Source organism: Tenebrio molitor, chromosome 3, assembly GCF_963966145.1.
Source record: "Tenebrio molitor chromosome 3, icTenMoli1.1, whole genome shotgun sequence".
NCBI classification, from domain to species: Eukaryota; Metazoa; Arthropoda; class Insecta; order Coleoptera; family Tenebrionidae; genus Tenebrio; species Tenebrio molitor.
The window spans coordinates 22,620,216-22,646,811 of NC_091048.1; the positions used below are offsets into that span (position 1 = coordinate 22,620,216).

At 35.2% G+C, this 26,596-nt stretch overlaps 3 protein-coding genes and 2 long non-coding RNA genes across 8 annotated transcripts in view; 2 read left to right on the forward strand and 3 right to left on the reverse strand.

Moving 5' to 3' along the window:
• The window catches only part of LOC138126843 (uncharacterized), a 14,140-nt gene extending 12,570 nt beyond the window's left edge, over positions 1–1,570 (reverse strand). The window contains exon 1 of the long non-coding RNA XR_011157983.1: positions 1,214–1,570. This is a non-coding gene — a long non-coding RNA (uncharacterized lncRNA). The remainder of the gene's footprint in view (positions 1–1,213) is intronic.
• Positions 1–10,278, forward strand: part of LOC138126838 (equilibrative nucleoside transporter 3-like) — a 10,714-nt gene extending 436 nt beyond the window's left edge. The window contains exons 1-8 of one of the 2 annotated variants that reach the window (XM_069042636.1): positions 8,071–8,226; positions 8,280–8,419; positions 8,484–8,742; positions 8,870–8,920; positions 8,974–9,411; positions 9,465–9,550; positions 9,598–9,794; positions 9,849–10,278. In XM_069042636.1, coding sequence (XP_068898737.1) covers positions 8,190–8,226; positions 8,280–8,419; positions 8,484–8,742; positions 8,870–8,920; positions 8,974–9,411; positions 9,465–9,550; positions 9,598–9,794; positions 9,849–9,960 — 1,320 coding nt within the window. In that variant the 5' untranslated portion in view covers positions 8,071–8,189 and the 3' untranslated portion in view covers positions 9,961–10,278. Of the gene's footprint in view, positions 1–8,070; positions 8,227–8,279; positions 8,420–8,483; positions 8,743–8,869; positions 8,921–8,973; positions 9,412–9,464; positions 9,551–9,597; positions 9,795–9,848 lie in introns of those variants that run through there. The other variant, XM_069042637.1, reaches the window with a different exon arrangement.
• The window catches only part of mys (myospheroid), a 26,023-nt gene continuing 6,695 nt past the window's right edge, over positions 7,269–26,596 (reverse strand). The window contains exons 3-11 of one of the 2 annotated variants that reach the window (XM_069042635.1): positions 24,481–24,808; positions 24,199–24,427; positions 23,563–23,647; positions 14,366–14,536; positions 13,535–14,311; positions 13,184–13,480; positions 13,008–13,134; positions 7,765–8,051; positions 7,269–7,710 (exon numbers count right to left, since the gene is read on the reverse strand). In XM_069042635.1, the coding sequence (XP_068898736.1) occupies positions 7,642–7,710; positions 7,765–8,051; positions 13,008–13,134; positions 13,184–13,480; positions 13,535–14,311; positions 14,366–14,536; positions 23,563–23,647; positions 24,199–24,427; positions 24,481–24,808 (2,370 nt within the window). In that variant the 3' untranslated portion in view covers positions 7,269–7,641. Of the gene's footprint in view, positions 7,711–7,764; positions 8,052–13,007; positions 13,135–13,183; positions 13,481–13,534; positions 14,312–14,365; positions 14,537–23,562; positions 23,648–24,014; positions 24,100–24,198; positions 24,428–24,480; positions 24,809–26,596 lie in introns of both variants that reach the window. The other variant, XM_069042634.1, reaches the window with a different exon arrangement.
• Positions 15,476–18,357, forward strand: LOC138126840 (uncharacterized). The gene is made up of 2 exons (XM_069042640.1): positions 15,476–16,105; positions 16,166–18,357. Exons 1-2 carry the CDS (start codon positions 16,009–16,011, stop codon positions 16,888–16,890), a joined length of 822 nt encoding a protein of 273 aa, XP_068898741.1. The 5' UTR covers positions 15,476–16,008; the 3' UTR covers positions 16,891–18,357.
• On the reverse strand, positions 17,428–21,852 carry LOC138126841 (uncharacterized). 2 transcript variants are annotated; one of them, XR_011157981.1, is made up of 3 exons: positions 18,704–21,852; positions 18,035–18,351; positions 17,428–17,980 (listed from the first exon to the last, which is right to left on the reverse strand). It is a non-coding gene; the product is annotated as an uncharacterized lncRNA (long non-coding RNA). The 2 variants fall into 2 exon arrangements; XR_011157980.1 differs by having other exon boundaries at positions 18,071–18,351; positions 18,704–21,811.

A 26,596-nucleotide genomic window follows, 5' to 3' on the forward strand; every position in this document is an offset into this window, starting at 1 on the left:
ACTTTAATCATTTTACCGAAAGATAAATCAATGAAAATGAATTTTTTGTGAACGTTAAAAAATTGCTATCATATTGACTTACTTACTTTATTTGTACTTTGGGTTTAGTTTTCAAATTTGTCTTGGATTATTCTAATATGGTTTTGGTATGATTTTGATTTTGGATGATCCACAGACAACTGTTTCATAAAATTTTCTCTAGCATCTACATTTTTTAAGATAGGTTAGACCCATCACTTTCTACTTACACTACTTTTTTTAATTTATTTTAAAAAACATGTATCTACTAATAAATTTTTCAAAATCCAGGCCAACTGTACATACAGATGATTCAAGGTTTACCGCCTGCACTATATACCATATAAAAAAAATTAGTAACATGTGAACAATTTGTTATTTTCAGTATCGTTAAAACAAAATGATTCATGAAAACTAAATCGTCATTACCCGGCTTAAGAATTTAATTCGTTCGCACTCGGATGCGTTGTAAATGATAAAAGTATTTTCAATGCCATGTTTTTCATGTGGTTATTATGACCATGAAACATTAGATAATATGAAGCAAATTAATCCGGATGTTATGAGTAAGACGAAAACTCTGATATTTGGTACCTATCATGCGATCGAAAATAAAAATACAAATCGAATCAAGCATGACTCTTGCCTATGGCTACAATATAGTTTAAATATTGTTGTATTTGACAACCGTCAAGTTCTCTGTCAAAGGTTAATAGTTATTTACGTATAGAGAGCCGGAAGTGTAAGATTACACCCGAGGCCAAAATTTGAGGCCCGACGAAGGAGGGCCTTTATTTGGCTAAGTAAAAATGTTAGTTGCTATGTGTTTTATGCGTTTTCTTAACAAAGGACCGTACTTTACAATTTACAGCCCATGTAATGCAATGTCAAACTTTCGGCCATGGTAACCAAGATATAAAGAAACAATTTCAATGCAGTTGTGCGTAAAATACGGTGTGATCAAGAATGACTGAATCTGTTGGTAACAATGAAATTTGGCAAATTTGAAATTTACCATGAACGATTCATTTTTTAATAACATAAATACAACTGACATAACCAAAAGTGTTTTCAATGTCGTCTCAAGTTAAAAAATCCAGTCAGTGCCAATTACGAGACAAAAAACACCAGTACTTTTCAGTTGTTTCATTGCTAACAGACTCAGTCATTGTTGATCACGGTGAATAATACAAACCAGTTTTGTCTACTCGATTTAACCCCCGGGAGTCAACACATAAACTTTTCCTTTTCACTGCAAACAAGAAGTTGTGTAAGACATCATAGTAATAAAAAATATTCTGTAACAAATTATCACAAATCTGGTTTATTTGAAGGCATATGAGTCAAAACTATATTTTTTCCAACATCGCTTATGAAAATGATACTTTCATCACTCAATTTAGTGAGGAAAATAGGCGTTTGCATCACTAGTGAGAAAAATAGAGAAAGTAAACTCACTATAGTGAGGAAAATGTATTTAACCATCTATTAATTAATTGAAACTCCAGATCTGGACGTTGGAAAAAACAGTATACGCAATTCGTGATCAAAGTGCGATTTTTCAACTCGCAATACTATCCTCACTCGCTGGCGCTCGTGAGTATATCATGTATTGCTCGTTGAAAAATCAGGCACTTTTATCACTTATAGTGTAATAATACTATTTCGGCCTCCCAATCTGGGAAATATAGCGTTACCTTACACTTTAGGTCATGGTGGAGTAAAATCGGACTGAAATTATGACTTTAAGGGCCGGTTTCACCAACGCCAGTTAAAGTTAACTGCAGGTTAAAATGCTTCGTTACCTTAGTTACCTATTGTTACAACAATGTTTTCGTATATTTTAACCTACAGTTAACTTTAACTGGCGTTGGTGAAACCGGCCCTTAGTGATTCCAAGGTATAACTAAATGAGACAGACCTATACTATCTTATAGAGGACATTTTGGGGCATAAGGAATGGTCATCTACAACTTTTTTTAATAGGACCGAACTTTGAAAACGGCCTTTATACGTAGTTGAGGTGTAGTCCGAAAAACTACGTTTCTCGTAACATTTAACGCTGTGTTAATTCAACTATTGAAGCTATAATTATGATTTTCGGTAGGTATATTTGTAGTAAAAAGTACAGCGCTTAAAATAGTGAATCGGAAATTTCGCAAATATCAATAGTTTTGAAAAAAATAATTAATACATTTAGATTAATCAAAAATGCGCATCGTAAACTTCACTCTGCTGGGACCTATGTGAAATGTTGAAAATTTCGATACACATGCAGCGAGTCAAATGTAACTAAGATGTTGTAAAAGTTAAAAAAAAGAATTAAGTCAGTAGCCCGTATACTTTTTGAGAAAATAATTTTTTTATTCGACGAGCGAACGCGCCGGGCGGCTCCTGGCAGGCAGATATAACCCGGAATAGGTCTCATTTAGTTATTTATACCTTGGACACCTACTCTCAGAAATAAGCGAGCTAGATATGTGATTTTACTCACTATCAAGGGAGCTGCGATTTCCCGAACAATGTCAAACATTTCTAGTGGAGTGTGGGAAAAATCTGGTGGAGTACGGGAAAAATGTGCGGACACCGTTAATTTATTCTTTTCACAGTTACTTTAAAATTAAAGTGTCCATACGTTACTTTAATTTAGTGTAAAAAAAACACATTTCCTGTATAATTTTTCCGATAAATGTGTTTGTTTAATTTATATCGACCAATAAATAATCATAATCGTAACAGGGAAAATGCAACCTATTGGGTTGGCAGCTGTATATGTCAAAAAGTTTGACAATTGTCATTTCATAAATCTGCAAAATTACACAATAAAACAAAACCACAGAAATTGATATATGTTTTTTTCTATTTTGCACATATAAAACAATCAGTATAACACTCAAACGGGTTTCGAAAAGGAAGTCTTTTCGATACGCGTTTCAGGAACATTTACTTCAATTTTTAAGGTTGGCAGTGACTGATAGTGAAGTGAGTTGTTGCTACGTGATCGCTGCACTTCATTACACTTTAAATTCAAAACTTACAATTGTTCGTCTATTTACCAGCGTTACCAACCCTTATATTTGCCAAATATAATTTTCCTAGCATTATGCTTTCAACTTTTTTTAAATTTAAGGGGCAAAATAGAAAAAAATATCGTATTATACTCGTTTTATAAGCCATTTTGTCGCACTTGTTTTGTTTATAGCACTCGTCGCTGCGCTCCTCGTGCTCTAAAAAACGCATGCGACAAAATGGTGTCTTATAAAACTCGTATAATAAATTACTATTGTGTACAATGAGGGACATGGAATCCTGGGCAGTCTGTTATTGTCATTTCAAAAAGTGTAAATGCACTGTTTTCAAAAAAACTGTCAACTTGGTTATGAGTAGCTAAGGTATGGTTTAGAAATTTTGACAACTGAATCACACATCTGCCCAGTTTTCTGTGTCCCCAATAGTACCTACTTTATCCAGTATTAGCTGTTAGTGCTAAAGTGCAACTGTAAATATACTACACATTCTATCCTCAAAATCTTGTATTCACCTGCAGAAAGATGATTCGTTTTTACCAGGAAGTAGTGGTTAAGTACAAGACATTTTAAAAATTTGCAACATAATTTATTTTGTAAAATTACAGTTATTGTAAATATTAATGTTACAATTCTCCACTTTAGAGAACAATGCAGAAATTATTGGGTTACTGTCAGCTTTATTACTTCTGGGTTGAATGTCAATATGTTGTACTGGTGCTTCTCTTCCGGTACTGGTGATGGAATTATCAATCTTGGTGGTTATATTGGAAGGAACTGCTAAAAATGCAAGTAGATTAAAGCACTGTATCGAAGTTTGTGACACAACTCACCATTGTTTGAGCTGTAGCTACAACACAGTACAATTTTTTTTTTTTGATGTTGAAGGAAGGCCATCAGTCATCACAAATCGTTTTAGGAACTTCAATCTTGTGTCCATAGGGCAATCAAGGTTTCAATATTTGGCAATTTTATTTGAAATTGTCTTAATTGTATTAATACCAATTGGTGAGTTTATACATCAACTTTTTTCGTACCTCATGAAATTTTTTTTTCTATTTCCAGACAACTTTAACCTGACTTCCATATATTTCTTCACAGTTTCAACCCAATTTGGATTGGTAATGGCAAATGATCTACAAATATTGGTTTTTGTGTCAGTTATCAATATAATATCTTCTCTTGACATTTTCCATTTTCAGAGTATACAGGGTGACTGACGAAAAACCTTTGACGCTGTATCTTACTTATTTTTCATCCGATTTGAATAAATGACACATCAAATGAAATAGTTCGAAAAGGACTTCATTATTATCCTATTCGATATTTTTTTCGACATCTATTTTTTGACAGACGATAGCCAACTTTTTTTTTTCAAATTACACTGTATATATTTTTTTTATTCGTTTTTATAAAGAATCTTCTTCTGAATATTCGTGCATTAAAAGAAAAAACAAAAAATGTATTTTAATTGAAAAAAATTGAAAATCAAAAATCAAGTAATCAAATTTGTAAACAATACAAAATCTATTCTAGTTGCTCAAAATTTCCTCAATGCTGTTGCAGACACTGTCGATACCTTCTAGAAATACCCACCTTTGCATTCAGTAAAAAATTTCGAGGTTTTTCCTGACATACTGGCGCTATCCATTTTCTTAACTCTTTTTGGGTACCTGGTGGGGTCAAATAAATATTGTCTCGAAAGTTTCGAATGAAGATAAAGAAATCCAATGGATTCAAATCTGGGGCTGTAGCGGGCCATCGAATAGCTCTATGAGCACCCATTCATCGTTCACCAAAATTATTTAAATGATTTAAAAATACAAAATTCATGCGTGCATTACGTGGTATGGTGCCGTCCTGATGAAACACGACTCTATTCAACACCCCTAATGGTATCTCATCTAGAAAGTTGCTTATTTCGTTTGATAATAAATAATATGATATTTTGTTTGATCGAGACTGCTATCAATAAAAAAGGGATCCACTAGTCCATTCTATCTCCAAAAATGCCACACCACACGTTAACACTAAATAGTCTTTGGAAATTTTCTTCAACAGCAACAGTATTATTATTATTATTATTAAACTGTTTTGACAAATGAGTATTCAGAGCTTACTTAGTCATTTCTAGCATTTAGAACAAACTTCTCTCTTGTTTATTTTGGTCACTTGATTTTTAAATTTTGTACGTTTACTCTTTAATTTCTCGACTTTTGTTTAATGAATGGGTACAGTTCTTTGCATTTTTATATTCAGAAGACAAATCTCTATAATACTGAATAGAAAAGAATGTACAGTGCTATTTGAAAAAAAGAAGCTGGTGTTCATCTGTCCAAAACTGGACGCAAGAATTTTTGAAGTGAAACTTTTTGAAGTGAAACTTTTTATGGGAGGGTCTTGAAATTCTGATCGGCAACCTTTTTGTGTGACGAAAAGTGGTGGGGGTAAACACTGTCTCGCACAACGGTTGCGCCAATATTTCCATCTCACTTAAATGTAAGTTAATCTGTTTGACACGAAACAAACATCCCTTAAAATTGTGTATAATTCTGTCTTTGTCCCCTCTTTAATTTGGAGGCTTAAAAATGAACAATGATCAATGAGTTACGCATTTCGATATTGTTTAGTGTTATCGTTGTTTATAATTTATTTTCTTCATTAAAATACATATAGCGGGTGATCAAGAAGGACTGTTTAAGTTGGCACTACAATTAAGAAATTTTTTTAATTCGGTTATTTATAACACTGCAACCGGATATGTTTTGTTGGTTTATTTGACAAATATCTGATGTAGGTATAGCATTAACAACGACAAGCCATCAACAACCGAAAGTTACTCCTGTTATACGATTTAAAATACAATTCAGTGTTACCAACTTAAACAGTCCTATTTGATCACCCCGTACAATTTTGTTGTGAATATGCTATTTAAAAGTGATTGATGAATAATTACAATGTTTCTCTATAATACAAAAGTTTCACTTCTATCGTGCGTCTTTACGACACATTCTGTTTTTTTTTTTTTATTAAGTTGGTATTGAAGTGTTTTCAAAATTATTTCATTTGACGTGTCACTTATTCAAATCGGATAAAAAATAAGCAAGATACAGCATTAAAGGTTTTTCGTCAGTCACCCTGTATAACTCCTTTCGGAGACACGCACCACAAACACCTATTAATAAAACTGTCTGTAATGAAATATGGTTTATTAAAAATTTGTGAATTAAAGACTAGTTATTACATACTTCCATAAGAAGTTGTCTTATGTAACGTTCTTTCCATTTTGTGGTAATAATTCGGAATTTAGTGTCGAATGTGCCTTAGAGAGAATGGAGGTAATTTCGAACATTTGCTATAGTAAAGTTATGGTTACTTAATTTTTGGAATTTTTTTTTATTAAAAACAAATTTTTTATTTTAATGTATTCAGAAGATAAACATCTATCAGATAAAGATAAAAAAAAATATACAATGCAACTTAAAAAAACAAAGTTAGCTGCAGTCTGTCAAAAAAAAATATAGCATATTGGGCTATAGTGTTTCTAAAACGATTTCGTTTGACGTATCGGATAAAAAATAAGGAAGTTATAGCACCAAAGGTTTTTCATGATACACCCGATATTTGATGTATGAAGATGCATTCAAAAGCTTTTACTGCCTCGCCCTGCGTCTCGGTGAAGAAGACCTTTTCATGCATGAAAAACACTCACTTCACGCATTTAATATAAAAATAACTATATTTTATTATGCTGACAACATGGACCTAGTAGACCCCATGGCTGACTGCTATTCAAGATTGTTAAAAATCCGTCGCCATAAATTTAAAAGTCATTTATTCGAGATCTGTGAGATCTCTAGACCTAGGTCAGGTGTTATTTGTACAGCTTATGAATAGTGTTTTTATTTGATGCTCCACGTACAACATTATTGGTTTAAAAATGTCTAGTTTTCCAAAATTTCTATTTCAAGATAATTTCCTAATGTGATGTAGAAATTTATATTTTTTTGCATTATTTTTCTTTACTTTGCGTAATTCAACAAATTGAATAATGACGAGGGAAAAAGGGTGGGAGTTAAGAAAAAAGGGCTTGTTAAATGTTGATGTAAAACGGAGATTAACAAAAGGAGTTGTGACAGATGTGCGAAAAACTTACAGAAAAAATCTGTAAGTTTTTACTTGCAATACTTACGGTTCTGGAAGTGTAAAAACAGTAAAACTGGAATGGTTAAAACAAATGTATTATACAAAATCAAACGAAGTATCAGACACATTAATTAACAGTCATTAGATCAATCTTAATTTCTACAACCTACGCCGTTAATATACACAAAATGCGTACTATAAAATATTATATAAATTTGTCTATTAATTTCTTAAGAACTAGAAGGCCCATCTGGAAGGCAGGGTGACGATAAGGCAAAATCTTGTGAATCACAATCTAACGATGTCGACTTAAGTACAGTTACTTATTGTAAAAAATATGCGTATAAATAAATGGCACGCCATTCATTGACAGTGAATTAATAAAAATGGCAGTATATGATTACGGTTGCGCTATTCTAAATATGTACAATGAAAATAATTTAAGTCAGATCTAACTCTTCCCTGCGTACGTCGGGTTCTTAAACGTGGACGTAGCCTGTTTGTAGATGGGATTCTCACCCTGAAAAAGAAAACCTTTAGTACGAGAGCTCAACTCGCAAAACTCCCAATGTACCGTATCCCATCTCGCCATCATCGCTTCTTTCTCGAATTTGGCGAACTCTCTTCTGTCGTGGATGGTGGTGAACAACTTCCACAAAAGCAAAATGGCCATTCCGAGCAGTACAACTGCCGCGATCACTCCCAGTACTATACCCAGCAAAAACACCTGAGCTGGACATTCTCGCTCTTCTTGCGCCCTCACCTGGAGCTGATTCTTCTCGTCGAAATAATAAACGAAAGAGAAGCGGCAATCGTCGTCGTCATAGAAGGGACACAAAACCTCGCCGTTCCTCTCATCAACTAAAACAATCATGTTTAATAATCAGAGATTAGTTATCTTATCGATGTGATAACATTCCACGATTAGACTTTTCGGTGTGATTCACTAGACCAGATCAGAATTTGATTTACGCACTACGCGCTTAGTACCCCCAAATAATGACTCGCGAAGACAAAGATGACGAAGATACTGGAGGTTGAGATGTATAAAAAGTATGAAGTGATGATCAATAACTTGTTGTTTTGTAGAACCCACCGACCAGATGATAGCTGAAGACCAAGCCAGTCTATTGACAATGGAAGATAGATTCTACATGACGTACATCCTGTTCTACAGCTTAGGGACAGCAATGCTGGTGCCGGCCAATTTCTACACTACTGCTACCGACGTAAGTTGAACTACCAGAACACGGTATTCAGGCCTGTTTTTCGAGTAATGTCAGTTCTTTTTAGTACTGGATGTACAAGTTTCGTAATACTAGTACTGATTTAACTAATGGAAGTTTCAACACCGAGAACAGGACGGGGATGCAAGCTGAATTTACTTCTGACTACTCTATAGTGTCGAATGTGAGCAACTTAGCCTTCCTAGTCCTCACAATTTTGATTGTCCGGAAAGTAACAATAGTGAAACGTACAATTGGCGGCCTTTGTGGTACTGTAGTGATGTTCGCCATCACCTGCGTGTTCGTCCAGATTAACACAGACACGTGTAAGTAATCAACAATTAAAACATTTTTAAAGTTTACAAAAGTAGTAACAATTAATATGCACTAGGTGTCATAAAGTCACTTTGTGTTCATCAGACTCTAAAAATTTCGTCGTTACTCCACTTTCAGGGCAACGTGGATTTTTTGTCACAACACTAGCAATCGGATTTTTCCTCACTGGTAAGATCACTTCGCCAAAATCTGAACCCTCTCTGACCCTCTCTTCTTTCTAGCCTTTTGTTCGGTGTTCATGGTCACACTCTTTCAGATGGTGTCAAAGTTTCCGCCGGGATATCTGGCCGCGATACTCAACGGCCAATCAATCTGCGGCATTCTGGCAGCTTTGTTACAAATTTTCTCTCTAAGCATCGGCGCCAGTTCCAAAACAAACGGTTTGGTCTATTTTGCGCTCGGCATGTTCTTCATATTCATGACTCTGGTAGGATTTCTGATGACCCTGGCGCGCTCCGAGTATTTCCAACACTATCTCAACAAAGAAGTACAAATTGAAAGACCAAAAGTCACCAAAAAAATGGTCTTCTCTATTTTCAACAAAATCAAGTATTACATAATTTCGATGGTCATCGTTTTGGGTTGCTCGATTATGATTCATCCTGGAGTTACGTCGCTGGTTATTTCAACCCACAAAGGCAACGGCAATAAGTGGAACGGTATTTCGTGCATCTCGGTGGAAACGAAGCTTTTTTAAGATGAATTGTTCCAGATGTATTCTTTGTGCCGGTGGTCACGTTTTTGTTCTACCACGTGAGCGACTACTTCGGAAGGGAACTTGCGCGCATAATAAAAAAGGTAAATAAGCGAGATTGTCACACGTGTCTTCATTTTACAAATTGCAGCCCGGCAACGGCCTCGTAATCTTCATTTTAAGTGTGATTCGAATAGCTTTTGTCCCAATGTTGATGTTATGCAACGCCCAACCTCGATCACACTTGCCGGTAGCTTTCGACGAAGACTACGTTTACATCATCTTCATAATAGTATTTGCATTTACTAATGGTTATCTGATGAATCTGTGCGTCATATACGTCCCGGTGTAAGTGAACACTTGTATTTTGAAACGATCGTTGTAAATATTTTTCTCTTTTAGAGTAACTACCGAAGAGGAGAAAATGATCGCCACGGTGTGCATCTTAGTCTTCATGGTTGTCAGTTTGGGGGCTTGCTCATTTATAAGCGCCGCTTTGGTCAAAGCTTTATAAAATAATACGAATGTTACTAAGTGTGGTACGATTTACTTGTAGTCTCAAATCAGTCTACTGCTAACGCAACAATTTGTTATCGCATTCGATTAACAGTGACACTTAGTTATAAAATCGATCATCAGATAAAAAATTCAAGTGACAAGAAAACATTACAAGTACATATTTATTTTAAAGTTTCACTCAGTACTTGCGTCATACTTAAACAGGTTACTAAAAATAAGCTAAGTTTCTGTGATAAAATCTTCGCAATGAAGCAATATTTCCTTCTTGTCGTTTTATTTATACGTACAATAAATTATTAACAGAAAATTTGAACTCTTGTATTAATCAATTTCCATTACACAGGGTTATTCTAAATGATTGTAGTCGAAGTAGGCGTGAAAACTGAATGTAAAATTTATGGTTGCCGCTCCACATAACAAACCATCAAAATGATGTGAATAAGTGAGCACACACCGTTCACACACGGGAGTTAAATTGGGTTCAAAACAACTCAATATTGTTAAAATTGATTGCAAAACAACTTAATATTTCTGGATTCAATCGTTAATTTAACAAAAATAAATAAAAATCTCATCACACAGCGACAAAACTGACAGTTCACATGAAAGCGGCAAAAATGTAATAACATGGGCATGGCCTACTTCGACTACATTCATTTAGAATAACCCTGTACATATACGTCGGTTTTTCAAATTTGGCAGTTATCCATAAAACATTTACAATTATGTAAAAAACACAAGTAATAATCATTGCAAGTAATTCACTGTGCTTTGTGCTTGGCAAGTATGTCGCAGAGCACATTGGTTTGTGTTTAATTTGGATTTTCTGCTGTCTTTTAAAGTCTAAATTTTTTTTACTCAAAGTTGCCTTTGAATTTATAATGCAGGTCAGAAGGCTAAAATACGTGCTCCAAAAATAAAGACAAAAATAAGATTAAAAATATAAAATAAATGGAACATGACATAAAAGTCACTAGTTTTATTGCCAACTTAAAACAGTAATTGTTGTGGATATGTGTCGCTAGCAATATTACACAAAGTTCATTCATTTTGTATTGAAGTTTTCAAGGTCAAATAATTTAAATTTTGGCACTGTAATTATGTTTTGTAAATAGTCACATGCATATAATCAACATAATGTGATTTGGCAATGCTCAATTCAACGTTTACGGTGTTTACCTGCATGTCACTATTTACAAAACATAATTACAAAGCCAAAAAATAAAATTATTTGACCTTGACAAGTTCAATACAAAATGAATGGACTTTACATAACATGGCCTACTAAATCTGAACTGCGCTTCGCTAATAATACGTACCTATTAATAAGGGAAGCGCAGTTCAGATTTAGTAGCCATGTACATTGTAAAACAGTCAGGGCCACGAAATTTCGTCAGTCGTTGTCATTCAGCTGACCACGACCTGCTGTATTATAATCGACCTGTTTAAAAGTGTAGTTTGAGTGATCCCCGCAGAGCGCTACAGTACGGGCGCTTTTTGGGGATATTATTCATCTTAAGTTTTTGTCACCGAGAATTTTTCTTGTTCAAATGACATTTTGAATTTGAAGTCAAAAACTCCTTGTTTTTTTTACTGGTTTGTAATTAAATTCGTGAACTTTTTCCTTATTGTTCGTTGTTTTTGTGTTTGGTGTTGTTATTGTCCTTTGTTATATTGCGTATTGATTATTATTTTTTAAGCGTGAAGCGCCCGTTTTGTGGCGCACTGATCGGCGGAAATTGGTATTTTCTCGGAAACATTTGGTGGAAAAACAAGGTTATCCAGAAAACAGCAAAAAGATGCATGGATTACCCACCACGGTCATCAGTGATACGGGCCATTGTTTTTTATTCAGTTACAACTCTTTTATCTTTGCATTAGTAACACATTGCGCTTTTCACTACGCCATAATAGATTGTGCAACAGCCGTTTCTACCAATAATACAAAAAATAGCGTTAATAGCTTAACGCTGTTTTTCCACCCAATGTTTCATTTTCATAATGCATTTTTAATGAGATGAAGAGGCCGGTTATAATACAGCAGGTTGTGCTTTAAATCTACTATCCATTTACTAAACTCCCGCACTGTCAAAGTGTTTGCAAGTTGCCGCACTGCCGTTGTGAGGCTAGTAATTTTCACTTTAACGTTGGCGCAAAAATTTGAAACTTCAAATTTGAAGTTAAGTTTAATAAATTCGTATTCTTTCATTCAAAGAATTACTTACACGAAATGACTGAACAAGAAAAAGATATGAAACATAAAAGAATACTGTTAACGACCAGAGAGGAGCACGGTATTGTTAATTATTGTTTGGAAAGAAGAGAATTAACTCCATTAACATAACCAAACTTTTCTTGTTGACGTTTTTATAACTAGATTTTGTGTACAGGCAACTGAAACTGTATGTCACCATTGGTATACTCCAAAAAAAAGTTAAAAATTTGCCACTGACAGTGCGGGAGTTTAATAAACGGAAGTAAATCACACTGTTTGTCATCCACAATTTACTCAGCATGTCGGCAACACGTAACACGATACTGTTGGGCTTCAATGTTGCATCTCTGCGCATCCTAATACGCCGAAAAGTTGAATGTTTTCAACTTTTTATTTTTATTCTTATTACCGGAGAGCAGCGAACCTTAATGTGCACAAATAATTCCCAGCATAAACACTTCCACCTAGAGTGCAGGTTTAACATTTTCTTATTTTTAGCTAGCATAAATACGCCCTCAGTTTTTGTACTAAGTTTAAATAAATAAATGTACGATATATTTTACGATAATGTAAAAAGATGAGAAACTGCTTGTGTCAGGGACATCACTTTCAACATTTCTTATAAGCTTTTGCTTTAGGTTTGTACATTTAAAATTAATGTTCATCTTCTTTTTGAGTAATGTTTCTAATGTCAAAGTTCACAATACTCAAACTTTGCGAATCAACTTAAGACGTACTTTTAGACACATTACATTTGGAGTCGTAATTCCCATTACTTTCATTCTTGGTTTACTTAATTTTCAAAATATTTAGCTGAAAAACTTTACCTTCAACAACTCGCACTGCGGTCGGTGTGAATGTACAATTGTTGCATTCCTCCTCGGTCAAATTTCCTGTTTTGTACTGTTGACATTGAACACAAGCTCTATACTTCTCACAATCGTCTGAACAATTCTGCAAAAGTCTTATTACTGAATGAGTCACCGGAGCAGCTTACCAATACCTTGAAAGGGCAATGTTCACAGAAGCGTCCGAAGTAGCGCCCTTGCTCTGTTTCGTTACATTTACAAACACCACATTCACAAATACCATTTCCCGAACAGACCAAAGTAGGATCTGGAGAATCCGGCTTGATACAAATGGTGGCGTTGTTGTTACAAGCGCAGTTGTCGCCAGTCCAACCAGTTTTACATTCACAAACTCCACATTCACAGGTGCCGTGGTCGGGACCGCTGCATATCCGTCCATTGTGACGCTCACAGGAGAAGTTGTCACATTGACACTGATCTCCGCTTATGATCTGCAACCCTCAACAATACCATTAAAACCATTAGCGTTGATTCAATTTCATTACCTCTTCCGGATTGTTTCTTTGTTCGCATTCGCACTTGCCGCAGATGCAGTTTCCTCTGCCGCTGCACTCGAGACCGTTCTTCGGGTTGATGCAGTTAACAGTTGAGACGTTGACCGCAGTTCCGTCTTTGTTGCACTCGCACGAAGGACCGTAAGCGGGCTCGATGCAGTCGCAGATGCCACACATGAAATCTCCGTGACTGCTGCACTTGGGTGAGTTTCTTTCGATGCCTTCGTGTTCGCAGGGACAATCGCACAACATCTCCAAGTCGATAATTAGACTTTCGTTCAGACCGACTGGATAGATCTGGATCAGCTGTTTGGTGTCTTTTCGCTTCGGTGGACACTCGACGACTTCCAGCTGGACGCGGAATTGGACCAAACTACCCACTTTGATGTTGCCGCACTTGCTGGTTTCTATCTCTGCGCCGTTACTGTCTAGACATTTGGAGAAGAATCGAACGTTTACAGCGCTCGAGGCGTTGTGTTTCATTTCGACAGTCGAAGAAATAGCTTGGTACTGTTCGGTAATCAAATCGACAACGTTTGAAGAGTCGCTTGATAATTTTCCACAAGATGAACCTTCAATATGTTTGCTTAACTGCTCGTAGATGCTTATTTTGTCAGCCGTTACGGCAAAAATAACATTGATTGCATTTTTCTTCACGTAAGTGTTAATCTGGGAGATGCTGGGGTAATCTTGTTTCGAAGACATCGTGTAGTAGCCTCTTTGATCTAAATGACAATCGCCATCGTTCGGTTTGACAATACCCCCCAACTGTAATTCCAACAAAATAATGAAAACATTCTAACTCTTGTGTCTAGTTGTCACCTTGCCATCTCCTGCATAATGAAAACCGGCGTCGGTGGAGAAAACCAGAAGACGTCTAGCTTTTCCCCTCCAGCCGATTTGGTCGCGACAAACTACGGCTTGCATTATTGCGTCAAAACCACCCTCTGGGGCGTCCAAATTTCCAGAAACTGACGCGTTTTTAACCATATGCTAAAAAACCATGGTTGACTGGAAATTCGCGTAATTATTGGTACAAATTAAATCGTTAGTAGTTAGGTGGGAATTATTGGATTAAATGAGTGCGGTTCCATAGTCACAACAAGTTTACGCTTGCGTCAAAAATGGACTAGTTTTAATTGCTGTCTGGTAACCAGAGGTGTTAATGGACATTACTTTTGTGGAAACTATAAAAATTTTAGTGGTGTATCTACTTCTGCATATTTGGTAAACTCTGTTTGTGGTATGTAATGGTACGTAAAATTCATGTGTACAAACGTAAGGTAATAAAAATACCTACTGGTTTATTTGGAATACGTTATTTTTGGACAATTAAAGATAGGAATTAATAAGTACGCAAACACAAAAATATGTGCAAAATATGCATACTGACTGTGTCTCATTGTGTTAAAATAATTATAGAGAGATACACATTATATTTTTGCTGAATAGTAGATATTTATTAAAAATCAAAGATCAATACATTGATACTGCATTACCGTGAGCCATTTCTCTTTTATTCATTGGACGTTTTATAAATTTTGAGTAAATATGTCAAAAATTTGTTAAAAGATGAACTTCCGCTCACGACTAGTAATTATAAACTTCTGAGAAGATTCATTCAATATTTCTCTAATGGTAAATAGTACTTAATCCGAATGCTCGTTTTGGAATAAAATCAAACAAACAAATACAAAATCTGCTCTGTGCATATTTCTAAATGTCCGGAACAAACGTTGGAAAGTTGAAATCTAAATATCTCTAATAATTTTTCTAACAGTTCCGGTAAAAATTGTACAAATTAAATTTTCCCCTTCAAGTACAGTGTACCATTTTTACCGCTCTGGTACCTAACATTCTTACTCTTAGATATTGTCAAATATCCTTCAGCTTAGGCTTGTAGGGCGGAAACAGTTGAAATTTAGAGGACTCAGATGAAGTGAATAGGAGACAGATTGGTTCTTCTAAAAATTTCCACATTTCTGTATTCTCTTTATTCATTCAAATTGTGACACAAATTTCCGAATCCACACTGGTTTCTGCACATAATAGTCGGTGAAAAACCATTTAATTAACATTCAATGTTATAAACATCTTCTTGGAACAGTTTTTTTTTAATCTGCCGTCGAAGTTGGTGTTGAAGAGTCGATGGTGAACGCACCACCGGGGTGCGTTCATGAAATTCACTCGAGTAACTCTGGAGTAACCCAAGGCGTTTATGACAACATCTGCGTTAACCCAAATATCCGGATAGGGCGTTCATAAGGACACCTAGGTTTTGCACCCAGTTAACACTTTTAACCCACCTCTAGCGATGGGTAAAATTAACACCACATGCGCACGGTGGATGTTGTGTTGGTCAACCGCGTGGTCATTTCATTTTGTTACCGCCAATATTTTTGAATGAGGTTAAGTTGTTGTTTTTATTTGCAAAACGATTTAGCTATTTAAAATATTATATTGAAATGGCTACTTCAATACCTAAATATTCCTTAGTTAAGGATACTGAAGGGAACAATATGAAAAATGAAAATGGGTTGTCATTAATGTATGATGAAACAAGTTAATTATTTTAGACCTATCTACCTAATTGAACAATAAATAGAAATAATTAAATTTTAGATAATTGTTTGGTGTATGTAGAGGATGAAGACATAAGTCAACCTGTGGAATCCGAAGCTGCAATTCTTAGTGATAAAACTTCAAATGATGAAAGTTCAAAGTGTGCAAGTACAAGTTACCAAACGGATCTTCCTGATATAAATAACAGATGGGAACATAAGGCAATTCTCATGTTAATTGATCAATATAAATCGTCGCTATCATTATTTACGTTGACAAGTGTGAGAAATGATGTAGTTTGGAAATCCATTTCAGCAAAATTACATGAAAATGGTTTTAAATATAATAGAACTCAGTGCGAAAATAAATTTAAAAATTTGAAAAGACAATACCAAAAAAAAATTGATAGTATGAGAAATACAGGTGCTGCTTCAGTAAAATTTGAGTATTTCAGTCAATTTGATGAAATCTTTGGGAAAAAGCCAAATGTCAATCCAATTGCAATAGCTTCATCTTCTAGAAGACAGACAGACATGGAGACCAAATTAATAGAAGATGCATTAGAAGAAAATACATCAGATTCAAACAACAGTAATATTAAAGATGTGCAAGATAAAATAAAGAAGAGGAAATCTAAAGCCGAGAAATTCTTGGAACATATTCAAAACACTGAAAAGGAAAAAGAACAGAGCAAACGATTTCGTCATGAGCAGTTGATGGAAATTCAAAGAGAAGCCATACAAGTATTTGCCCAGAAAATGGATAAATTAATTGATAAATTGTAAAAATCAAGGTTGATTTTTCTTATTAAGTAGATATTGAGGAAAGTTTGTTAATTTTTTTTTTATCAAAGTTTTTATTTTGTTTCATAAGATTGTTTATTTTTTTATTATTAGCTTGTTTTTGTTTTTTAATATTATTGATAAAATTGTAAATTCAATTTTTTTTCTTCTTTTTATTGAAAAGGTTTGTTTTTGAATGTATGCGCAATAATTATGAAAATTATGTTTATTGAGAAATAATTTCATTGATTAACAATATCCACTATCCACTTCTTACATAACTTTTTACTATTAACGATGATTCCATAGAAAATCTACCAGAGAATCCCTAATATGTCGCCCATGTGGCTCCATAGCTGCATTATCAGCATTTTGATCATCATTATCTAATTCTCGACCTTCGTTTATATATTGGTCAATTAAGTCATCATTGTGTAGCAGGCAAATGTTGTGCAATACACATGCAGCTAGAATTGTTTCCGGAATTAAATCAGTCCGATTCATATCAATGTATTTCAGTCTTCGAAACCGTCCTTTCAATAATGAAAATGCTCTTTCAATGACTTGTCTTCCTTTAGATACTGCAGAATTATAATAAATCTGCCTTGCAGTTAGGTTGCCTCGGTTGATGTAAGGTGTCATGAGCCATGGTAGTACAGGATATGCTTTGTCTCCCAAAATATACTCATTATGTGGAAAAAATCTTTGTGGGTGATTTTGAACACCTTCATAAATGTGAGAATTTCTGAAAATGCGATTATCACTAACTGAACTGGGATATCCCACAAAGCAATCTGTAAATTGTAAACAGGGATCACAAACAGCTTGCAATGTCATTCCATAAAAACACTTTCTGTTTATATAGGATTCAGGATTTTCTTTTGGAGCTTTAATAGCAATGTAAGTTCCATCTATGGCTCCTATAGCATGTGGGAGTCTGCATAAGTTTTGAAATTTGCGTTTTAATCCCTCTATCTCATTTTCTTGAGGCCATTTTATCAAATTTGGTGCAATTCGGCATAAACCTTTAATTATTCTGACAAAACATACAGATAGTGTAGACTTGGCCAAGTCAAATCTTTCCCCAATAGATCTAAAAATTAATAACGTTCATTACATTACTTTATCCATTTATTACATGCATTACTTTCAGATGATAATTTTGTATTAAACTTGTATCTACCTATATGAATCAGGTGTGGCTAAAAGCCAAATTACTGCAAGCAGTTGTTTTTCAGGTGAAACGTTTGGAGGACCAGAAGTATGTCTTATTAAAATAGGATTCATTATCGACAAAAGATGTTCGAACGTTTCGTAAGTCATTCTAAAATGACTTTGAAATTCGGTCGAATTATAATGGGCAACAACATTTTCCACATATACAGTAATACGAATGGGTTTTTCTCCTTTCTGCAATATTAATAGCAAACCATTGTTGACCACGTCACTTTCCTCGTCATCTGACTAAAATATTAGTTTATTTAACGAGTGTAAATTGGGCTCTTTATGGCTGACTGGGCTAGTTTAAACGCGAGTGAAACGAGCGTTTTAAAAGCCCACGAATGCCATAAAGAGCCCAATTTACACACGAACGAGTTGAATACAATGTTTTTTTGTTCGACGAGCCCCTTAAAGGCTTCAAATCGCTTAAAATCTTTAAAATTAACTTGACATTTCGTTTTGACAAGTTGTGACATTTATCAAAATCCGTTCACACAGGAGAAAATTCTCAAATTCTGACAGTGTCGAACAAAAAAACACGTTTATGTCTAAATTATGTCTATTTTTTAATACATATTTAATTATAGGTACAAACCTCTTGGTGATTTAAAAAATTCTTAGCAAATGATAATATGTTCATTGCAATTACTTTTTTAATCTTATTACGGTTACTATTATTATTCATGTTTTTTTTTCAACTTTTAACCTCTAAATGCCGATAAATGGCAGGTTGTGTGACAGCTCTGAATTTTTAGGTTTTTACTCGGGAGCGTTCATTGAATATGTCGACCAGTAAACTACTCGACGCCATACTAACACAACTCGTACTCTACTCGGGTAGTGTTTCATAAACGCACCCCCGGATTACAACTCTGTCTGATCAGCAGTTTAAAACTAACCTCACTTTTTGCGTTGTTTGTGTTTATAATCTGCTGGTTGAAAAATCAGTGTTTTTCAAGACGAGTGGTTCATTCATAATCGATTCTTCAACGCCAAATTAAAAAAAAAAAAACACCTTTATAGCCGGTCAGTGTTGCCAGATTGAAAGTGGCGAATTATCGAACTAATGCCTAAAAATTATCGTATACAATCGTACACATTATCGTTCCCTAATATTTTATACCGTACATTCGTACACACGTAATAATCACAGTACAGAACTCAACTCAAATAACATTTATTAAATAGAAAAATGATATTAAATAGAAAATATAGTATAAAATACAAAAAGAAAACTACTCTGCTTCTGTCTCTTCAAATATAATCTGTTCCTCTTCTTCTTCTGCTGCTGCTCTTCTTCCAGGCACCGATGATTCTTTATTTTTGGTATATAAATTTGACGACGTCATTGCTTGTACCATTTTATTGGTGGGTTTAAAGTTGACACAACCGTTCTCCAAATTCATCCGCTGTGATGAAAGCAAAATGCCATTTAATGTGCTTGTCAATAGTTTGTTCCTTGATTTTGTTTTTATTAAATTCACTTTAGAAAAAACACGTTCACAACTGGCACTTGAGTGTGGAAGCGATAGAACATTCATTGCAAATTTACTTAAATCGGGAAACAGTGGTTCCCCAGCAAATCCAGTTATTTTACTCAATGCAAAATAAAATTCGTCAATTTCATCAGTTTCTGGTAGATTTTCAAACGATTTCAAATTCCTCCATTGATCATCTATCTTTTGAAACTCTTGTACATTCTTCGGATCACAAATTAGAGGAACACTAGTCATCAACGAAAACAATGTATCAGTTTTCTTAATATTGGGCTTGGACAATACATGCATTTTACTCAACACAGGATCTTTAAAGTTGTATCTTTTTTTAATTTCAAGGCATGAAGTTATTAAAAAACGCCTGCATCTTTCATAAAAATCTTGCTTAGCTACTGGATCTGTTAGAGAATTGATGTTTTGCATAATACCGACTCCTAGGTACATATTTTCGTAGGGAGTAAATTGCGAATTATTTGCAGGGTCTATGTTTTCTATGTCTGTTTGTCTTACATAATTAGGCTGCATGTAAGAAAGCAACAAGTCTTTGTAAGTATCAGCCATTTTCTCGTGCAAATTTAAAATCACTACTTTTTCACTTTGAAAATATTTGTTCAAGTCTACAAATTTCGGTAAAACCCAATTCAAAAATATGAAAAACAGTTTAATTTCCAAATTATTAAGAGCATTATAAATTTCTTCGCTGGCAAGAAGACGATGTTCCATGTAATTTTCAGTAAAAAATAGTTTTAAAGGTTCCCACTGCTCTAGTATTCTTCTGACGACGGACAACAACGACAGCCACCTAGTTTGCGCAGGCCGAAGAATTTTATGTGGATCCACGTTACAAAATATTTGAAACTCTTTCAGCATGGCTTGTCGCTTAGCACTATTTTTAAAAAAACTATAAATGTTCCTTGCCAAATCCTCACATAAGCGCGGCAAACACTTGCAAGCTTCACTTGCGCATAGATGAAGAGAATGACATATGCATTTCTGCACAATTATACCTGGGTTAGCAGATATTAATTTGCTGGCAACAGAATTAACTCTACCGAACATAGTGTTACAGCCGTCAGACGCAAAACCAACAAGATTTTTTAGAGGAATATCGCTTGAAGATAATGCTGATTGAATTTCATTAAATAACCTATCCGCAGTTGCTCCTTCATGTGCCTTATCTGGTTCATCACCGGAAAATATTTGTATTAGTTTCCAGAATAATGTTAATACTTTGCCCATCTCAGGATGGAAAAATCGTACGCACACACATAACGTTTTTAAAGAAGCAATGTCTGTTGACTCGTCAATAATCAGGCTAAACTTATTGTTTCTTAGCAATGTAACGATATCATTTTCAGAACAGGTGCCCAGAACATTTCGTGTGATTTGTGTTGCTTTAGTTCTACCGAGGGACATTTCTTGTGCAATTTTTGAGTCAGGGAAACATTCCTTCAAGACTTTTGTTAAATGGTCCACACAGTTAAACGAAATATTGTGCTCCGTTAAAAATCCTGTAAGTTTTAGTTCAGCTTTTTTTTGCGTCTCTACGGAAGTTTCAGCTTTTTTGAAAATGCTCGTGATTGTCGTTTTGGGAATTGCCTTGACTTTAACACCATGCTTTGAAGATTTTGCGTGGTTTTTTATTACAGTCAATTCTGCGGTAATGTCAACATTGCAAGCACGGCAATGTGCTTTTAGGGGATCTGTACAAAGTTGAAGGATTCTTATTGTTAGCAGGGTACATAGCTAAAAGCTTTGTTTCTTACCTTTAGCTGCTGTTAACCAACCCTTAAATTGAATTTGGGACTCCCATTCATGTCGATATTTCTGAGTGCGATGTTTGTTGCCCATGGAACTTTCACCTCGCTTCTTTTTTTTATACTCAGGTGTTGAACACCGTAGATTTTCATCTGAGCTCGACATTATTTTACCAATAAACAGTTAATAAGAAAATGACCGTTTGAAAATCAACTAGATAAATTAAAGGATTCAAAATCTATGAGACAGACGTAAGCACACCAGAACCAGACCTAGACTGAAGTCTGAAAGTCGACTAACGACCAATAATCAACATGGAAAATGAAATAAAAATAATCAAGAAATCAAGACATCCCATTTTTCTTGTAATTCGATTGAAGAAAATACGACAAAGGTAGCCGAAATCGATATTTTTATCGTAATCCTGCGAATCGCCGCGCCGCAGGCTCATTACAAAGAGCGGCCGACTTTTGATTCTTTCTTTGGCTTTGGCGGCTCTTATCCTATGAATGTTTTTCCGAAAACTTATATTACGAATGTTATTTTTAACAGTTCTAACAATTATGGAAAAAAATAAGTAGGTAGATACCAAGCAATAGATTTTTTTAATAAAATAAAAAAAATCGTGAGACGTATGATTTTAATAAGGAACAATTGTAAATTATCGTACATTTAGGCATTATCGTATACGTGATATCGTACATCGTATCGATGGAAAATAAATCGTACAAATACGATAATTATCGTACATCTGGCAACACTGTAGCCGGTACACTGATCCGAGTGATCAAGAAGGACTGTTTAAGTTGGCAATACAATTAAAAACATTTTTTTATTCGGCTATTTACAACACTGCAGCCGGATATGTTTTGTGGGTTTATTTGACAGATAAGTATCTGACGTAGCATTAACAACGACAAAATGGTAGGTTATGAGAGTAAAAATTAACGGCAAAAAGAAATCAAAGTTGGAATTCGGAATAATAATCTAAAAATTAACTAAAGGAAATTCTCCCCATTTTGCCTTAAACATAAATTAACTCTTCTCACGAACACGAAAAATGTTATTCAATATTCGTGCACTGTCAGTTTTCAGGTATTCGGCCTGTTTTGCAGCACTTGCCTGACGCCTCGTGCTTCAAATTTCGGCCTCATACCTGAAAAGTTATCTGACAGCGCTACTCATATGAAAATAACTATAGCAATAGCCCAAACTTTATAAAAACTTGTTGGTCATTTCAGTCTATGTAATTGTTGCAAAATTTTGATGAAGAAATATGGTGTCAGAGCTTACGAAATGTGCGAATTGTCGTGGTTGTTGAAAACTTTCCTATTAGTAACAATTTATAAATTGATTTAAAGACGCTTCCCCACGTTTGCTACGGACAACTGATTACATGCGGAAATTATAACCTTAAGTTATTTGTTCTCTAAAATGTTTGTCCAGAATGTAATAAATATGGAAAAAACATCATTATCAAGAACCAAGAAGAGCAACAGTTTCTCTTAAAACAAAGTCAAGGAAATACATATATTTTTAGTCCTGTTCTATTGTAAATAGCTTGGTACATATTTTTCAAACTCAAATTCGCTATAGGGCTTGTCCACAAAGACCTATATTATGTACTTATTACTTAAATAGCTATTATTTTTAGTAGTTTTGACATAATAAATTTCAAAAATAAATGTTTGGCATTAAATATACGGGTATATTTAACATGTTCAATTTTTTAGGAAGTAAAAAATCATTTGTTGTTTGTCTGTGGTGTCTATTGTATATTGGTACACCTGGTACAAAAGTAGAGTGAGAAATGCAAGTAGCGTAAATTGTGCCACAATTTTTTAAAAATATGCGTATTTAAAATGATCATTATTCGATTACTGATGTTAATTTCGTAGTTAATTACAACAACGGGGATCTTTGTGGGGTGAGTAAAATACACAGCGGTGGAAGACGTTTAGGATGATTTAATAGCGAAGAAAGAAATATTGTGTCTGTACAAATTTAAAAAATGAAGAAAATAGGTGTTACTGCTATTGAACAGCATTTACACATCGGTTGACAGTTAAAGCCAATTTGTTTAATTCATGCAGAAGACGTTACGTTTTTAGAGGTGGTGAGAACCACAAGAGTATGTTACAAGAAAACCAGATGCGATTAGATCGTCTCACCAAAGCTTCTCGGTTAACGAATCACTTACAGAAAACTGCCACGTGTTTTGTGATAGAGCCATCACGTTCTTGAAACCGTACGGGGCTCGGCAGCCTTCACACGGACTACGCAGGCTATAACCATAAACTAATTCTAACATCTACATGCAGCATTCATTTATGAAGCGTCCCATTCATTCGACGAGATCGAATGGATGGACGCTCGGTGTACAGTTAAAAAAAGTAAATTTGAAAGTCATCAAGGCCGATTCTCCAATACTGTACACGATATCCAATGGACCCAGCTTCCGCTAGCATGCCATCATGCTCCTTAGACCTGCAAATGGCGCCGCCTACTCGCACCACGACATAGACATGCCTCTAAACAAAGAGCAGAGAGAGAAAGATTCACAATGCCAATTGTCAAAATCCTCGTTTTTCCGGAAGTGGGAGTTTGGAGGACGGGGTTTGTTAGTTAATAGAGTAAGGGTCTACGACTTACAGAGAACGTATTCGTATTAGTGCTCAAGGGCATGTGATTGCGAAATCCGTAGGGAGCGACACAACCGGTGCACGGGTGGCGTAACCTGGCCAATAATCAGCTATTAAAAATAAAAATCTCAAAACCTGCGCTGGGGTTGAGACCATATTAATCGCAGCGAGTACGTGTCCTAAAGTACACTTACTTGTCTGGAATCGTGCTGACGTACGGCATCACCACCTTGTCGACGAAACTCCCGAAGCCCAGAGTGAACTTCGTCGTCATGTTCTTCATGGTCTGGGCAAGATGGTCGCCCAACGCTGACAACTTCTCCTTATCGTCCTGCATAGATTTGCTCAAGTCCATCAAGTAATACAGATCCACTGGGTAGTCCTCGGCTTGAGTGTAGTACATGTGGACGCTGTACTGCTGCCCTAAAGCCGAGTTCACACTTTACGAACGCTCGAGTGGAAACAACAATACCTACTCGCTCTGAGTCTCAGTTTGATTCTTTGGGGTTTGACTTGAGTTATGGAGGCGCCTCCTTCCCAACCGCCTCCACCGTGACTGCTGCCTCCACCGTAGCTCCCGCCCGAAGACGAGCCTTGGAAATGACCGGAAGAAGATTTGTTCATCTCGTAACCAGAGACCAAGGTGCCGCCGCCGCCCTCAGCGTCGACGCGTGACGACAGGGCCGTGTTCGAGATGATGAACATTTCGTTGTCGGGATTGTAGATTTTTCTAGGATCGCATTGGTCCAGCGCTGGCAGTGGGTAAGATGGTTGGAAGCATCGCTTGGTTGTGTTGACGTTTACCTAAAAAATTATAATAAGATTTTATGGTGTTTATTTGGTGAATTGGCCAAATTGATAAACATGATGCAATTATTGTTTTTATAATGAATTACTTTGTGGTGATGAATTGCCCGACAATCTCGTACGTGTTATTTTGCAGAAGATAAATATGTGTAAATAAGAGTTTTTATGAGGGGAATTTAACAATAGCGCCATCGCAACAGTTGTAAACGGAATCTGATAAGAAGCCTTCTTTTGAAATTTTCATTATTACAATAAATTAACAAAAATTTCTTTCAGTTTTTCAAATTGTACACTTCAATTTGTTACAAAATAATATTTATTCTATTTTGGTCAATAATCGTCTTTATACGCCCCCAAATGAGGGCATAAATTGGCCTTTATGGCCCGGATTTGTCAAAAATCTGCCAAGCAACGGTTGGTTTAATTATTCAAACATTATTTGATTAAAGAAAATCATACATTGTATACACAGTAACCATAACAACATCAAAATAGCTAACTAAATTTGCATGGACACAACTTTTAGTTGATTTCCTTCAAGGAATACTATATAAATATTTGTTTGAATCTTTTAGAAATTATAAAATAGAATAAAACGTTGTATGTACTATGGCGGCCAAAAAATTTTGACCGTCACTTTCTTGACATTGAAGTAAAGTGTAAATCAACCTTTAGGAATCGTAACCCCACTTTCGATTCTTGTCATTTTGACAATCAATTTAAACTGTTTGAAGCTCAGATATTCCAAAAATCCGACATGAATAAACAAAATTAGGGCAATCGTACAAGATAACCTGAGGTAAACGTTCTGTGTAGTAGAAATGACAAAATAATTTTGAGTTTTGAAATTTACCACCCAAAAAATAACGTTCATAATCAAGACGGTAATCATGATGACAATAAAGTACGGATTACAATTTTTTTTTTTGAATTGACAGACAATGACGGCCAAAATTTTTTGGCCGGCATAGTACCACGGGCATAATTGTCGATTATGGCCGTCCGGAATTTAAAAGCTCTCGTTCCTCGGGCTTTAAACATTCCCTCGTGTCATAATCTCCTGATTATGCCCTGAATACATAAATAACTATTATTTTCCACTGAATCATTATTTGCTTTTTATACCTTGACAACAAGATATATTAAGTAGGCTATAATGCCCTAGGGCGTATAAATCATAATGCCCGCTTATTACGCCCGCTCAAACAAGTCGTCATAGATACGAGCCACCGCAAACTAGGAAATTTAGCAAAATCAAGTTCACAATTTATAAATTTTTTAAATGTTCACAAATTCAAATGCAGTGAAACATTAAACGTTGTATGCACCACGGGCATTACTCGATGTTTATGCTCTCGGGCACCTTAAAAACTCACGGGCCTGGCGGCCCTCGACCTTTTAAATTGGTTGCCCTCGAATATAAACATCTTCATAATGCCCTTGATACATAAATAACTATTTTGTGTTCGTTTTTCGCTGCAAAAAAAAATGTTTAATGAAGATTTTCATTTATTTAAAATATTCACTTCGATTACTAGTACAATAGTCGCTGATATTTGTACTAGTCCAATATCCGCTGCAATTCTTTTGTAACCATGGAAATCACTAAAATTAAGTTTGTTTCATTGGTTGATGAACATTAAGTGACAGATGAATTAAATAGTCTAATCTAATATTTTATTTCATATGAAATTGTCTCGGCACCACCCACTGCAGTTATCATAAATCATTTTATACCGATGCATTTGGATAAACTTGATATGGATATGTCTCAACATGATAAGA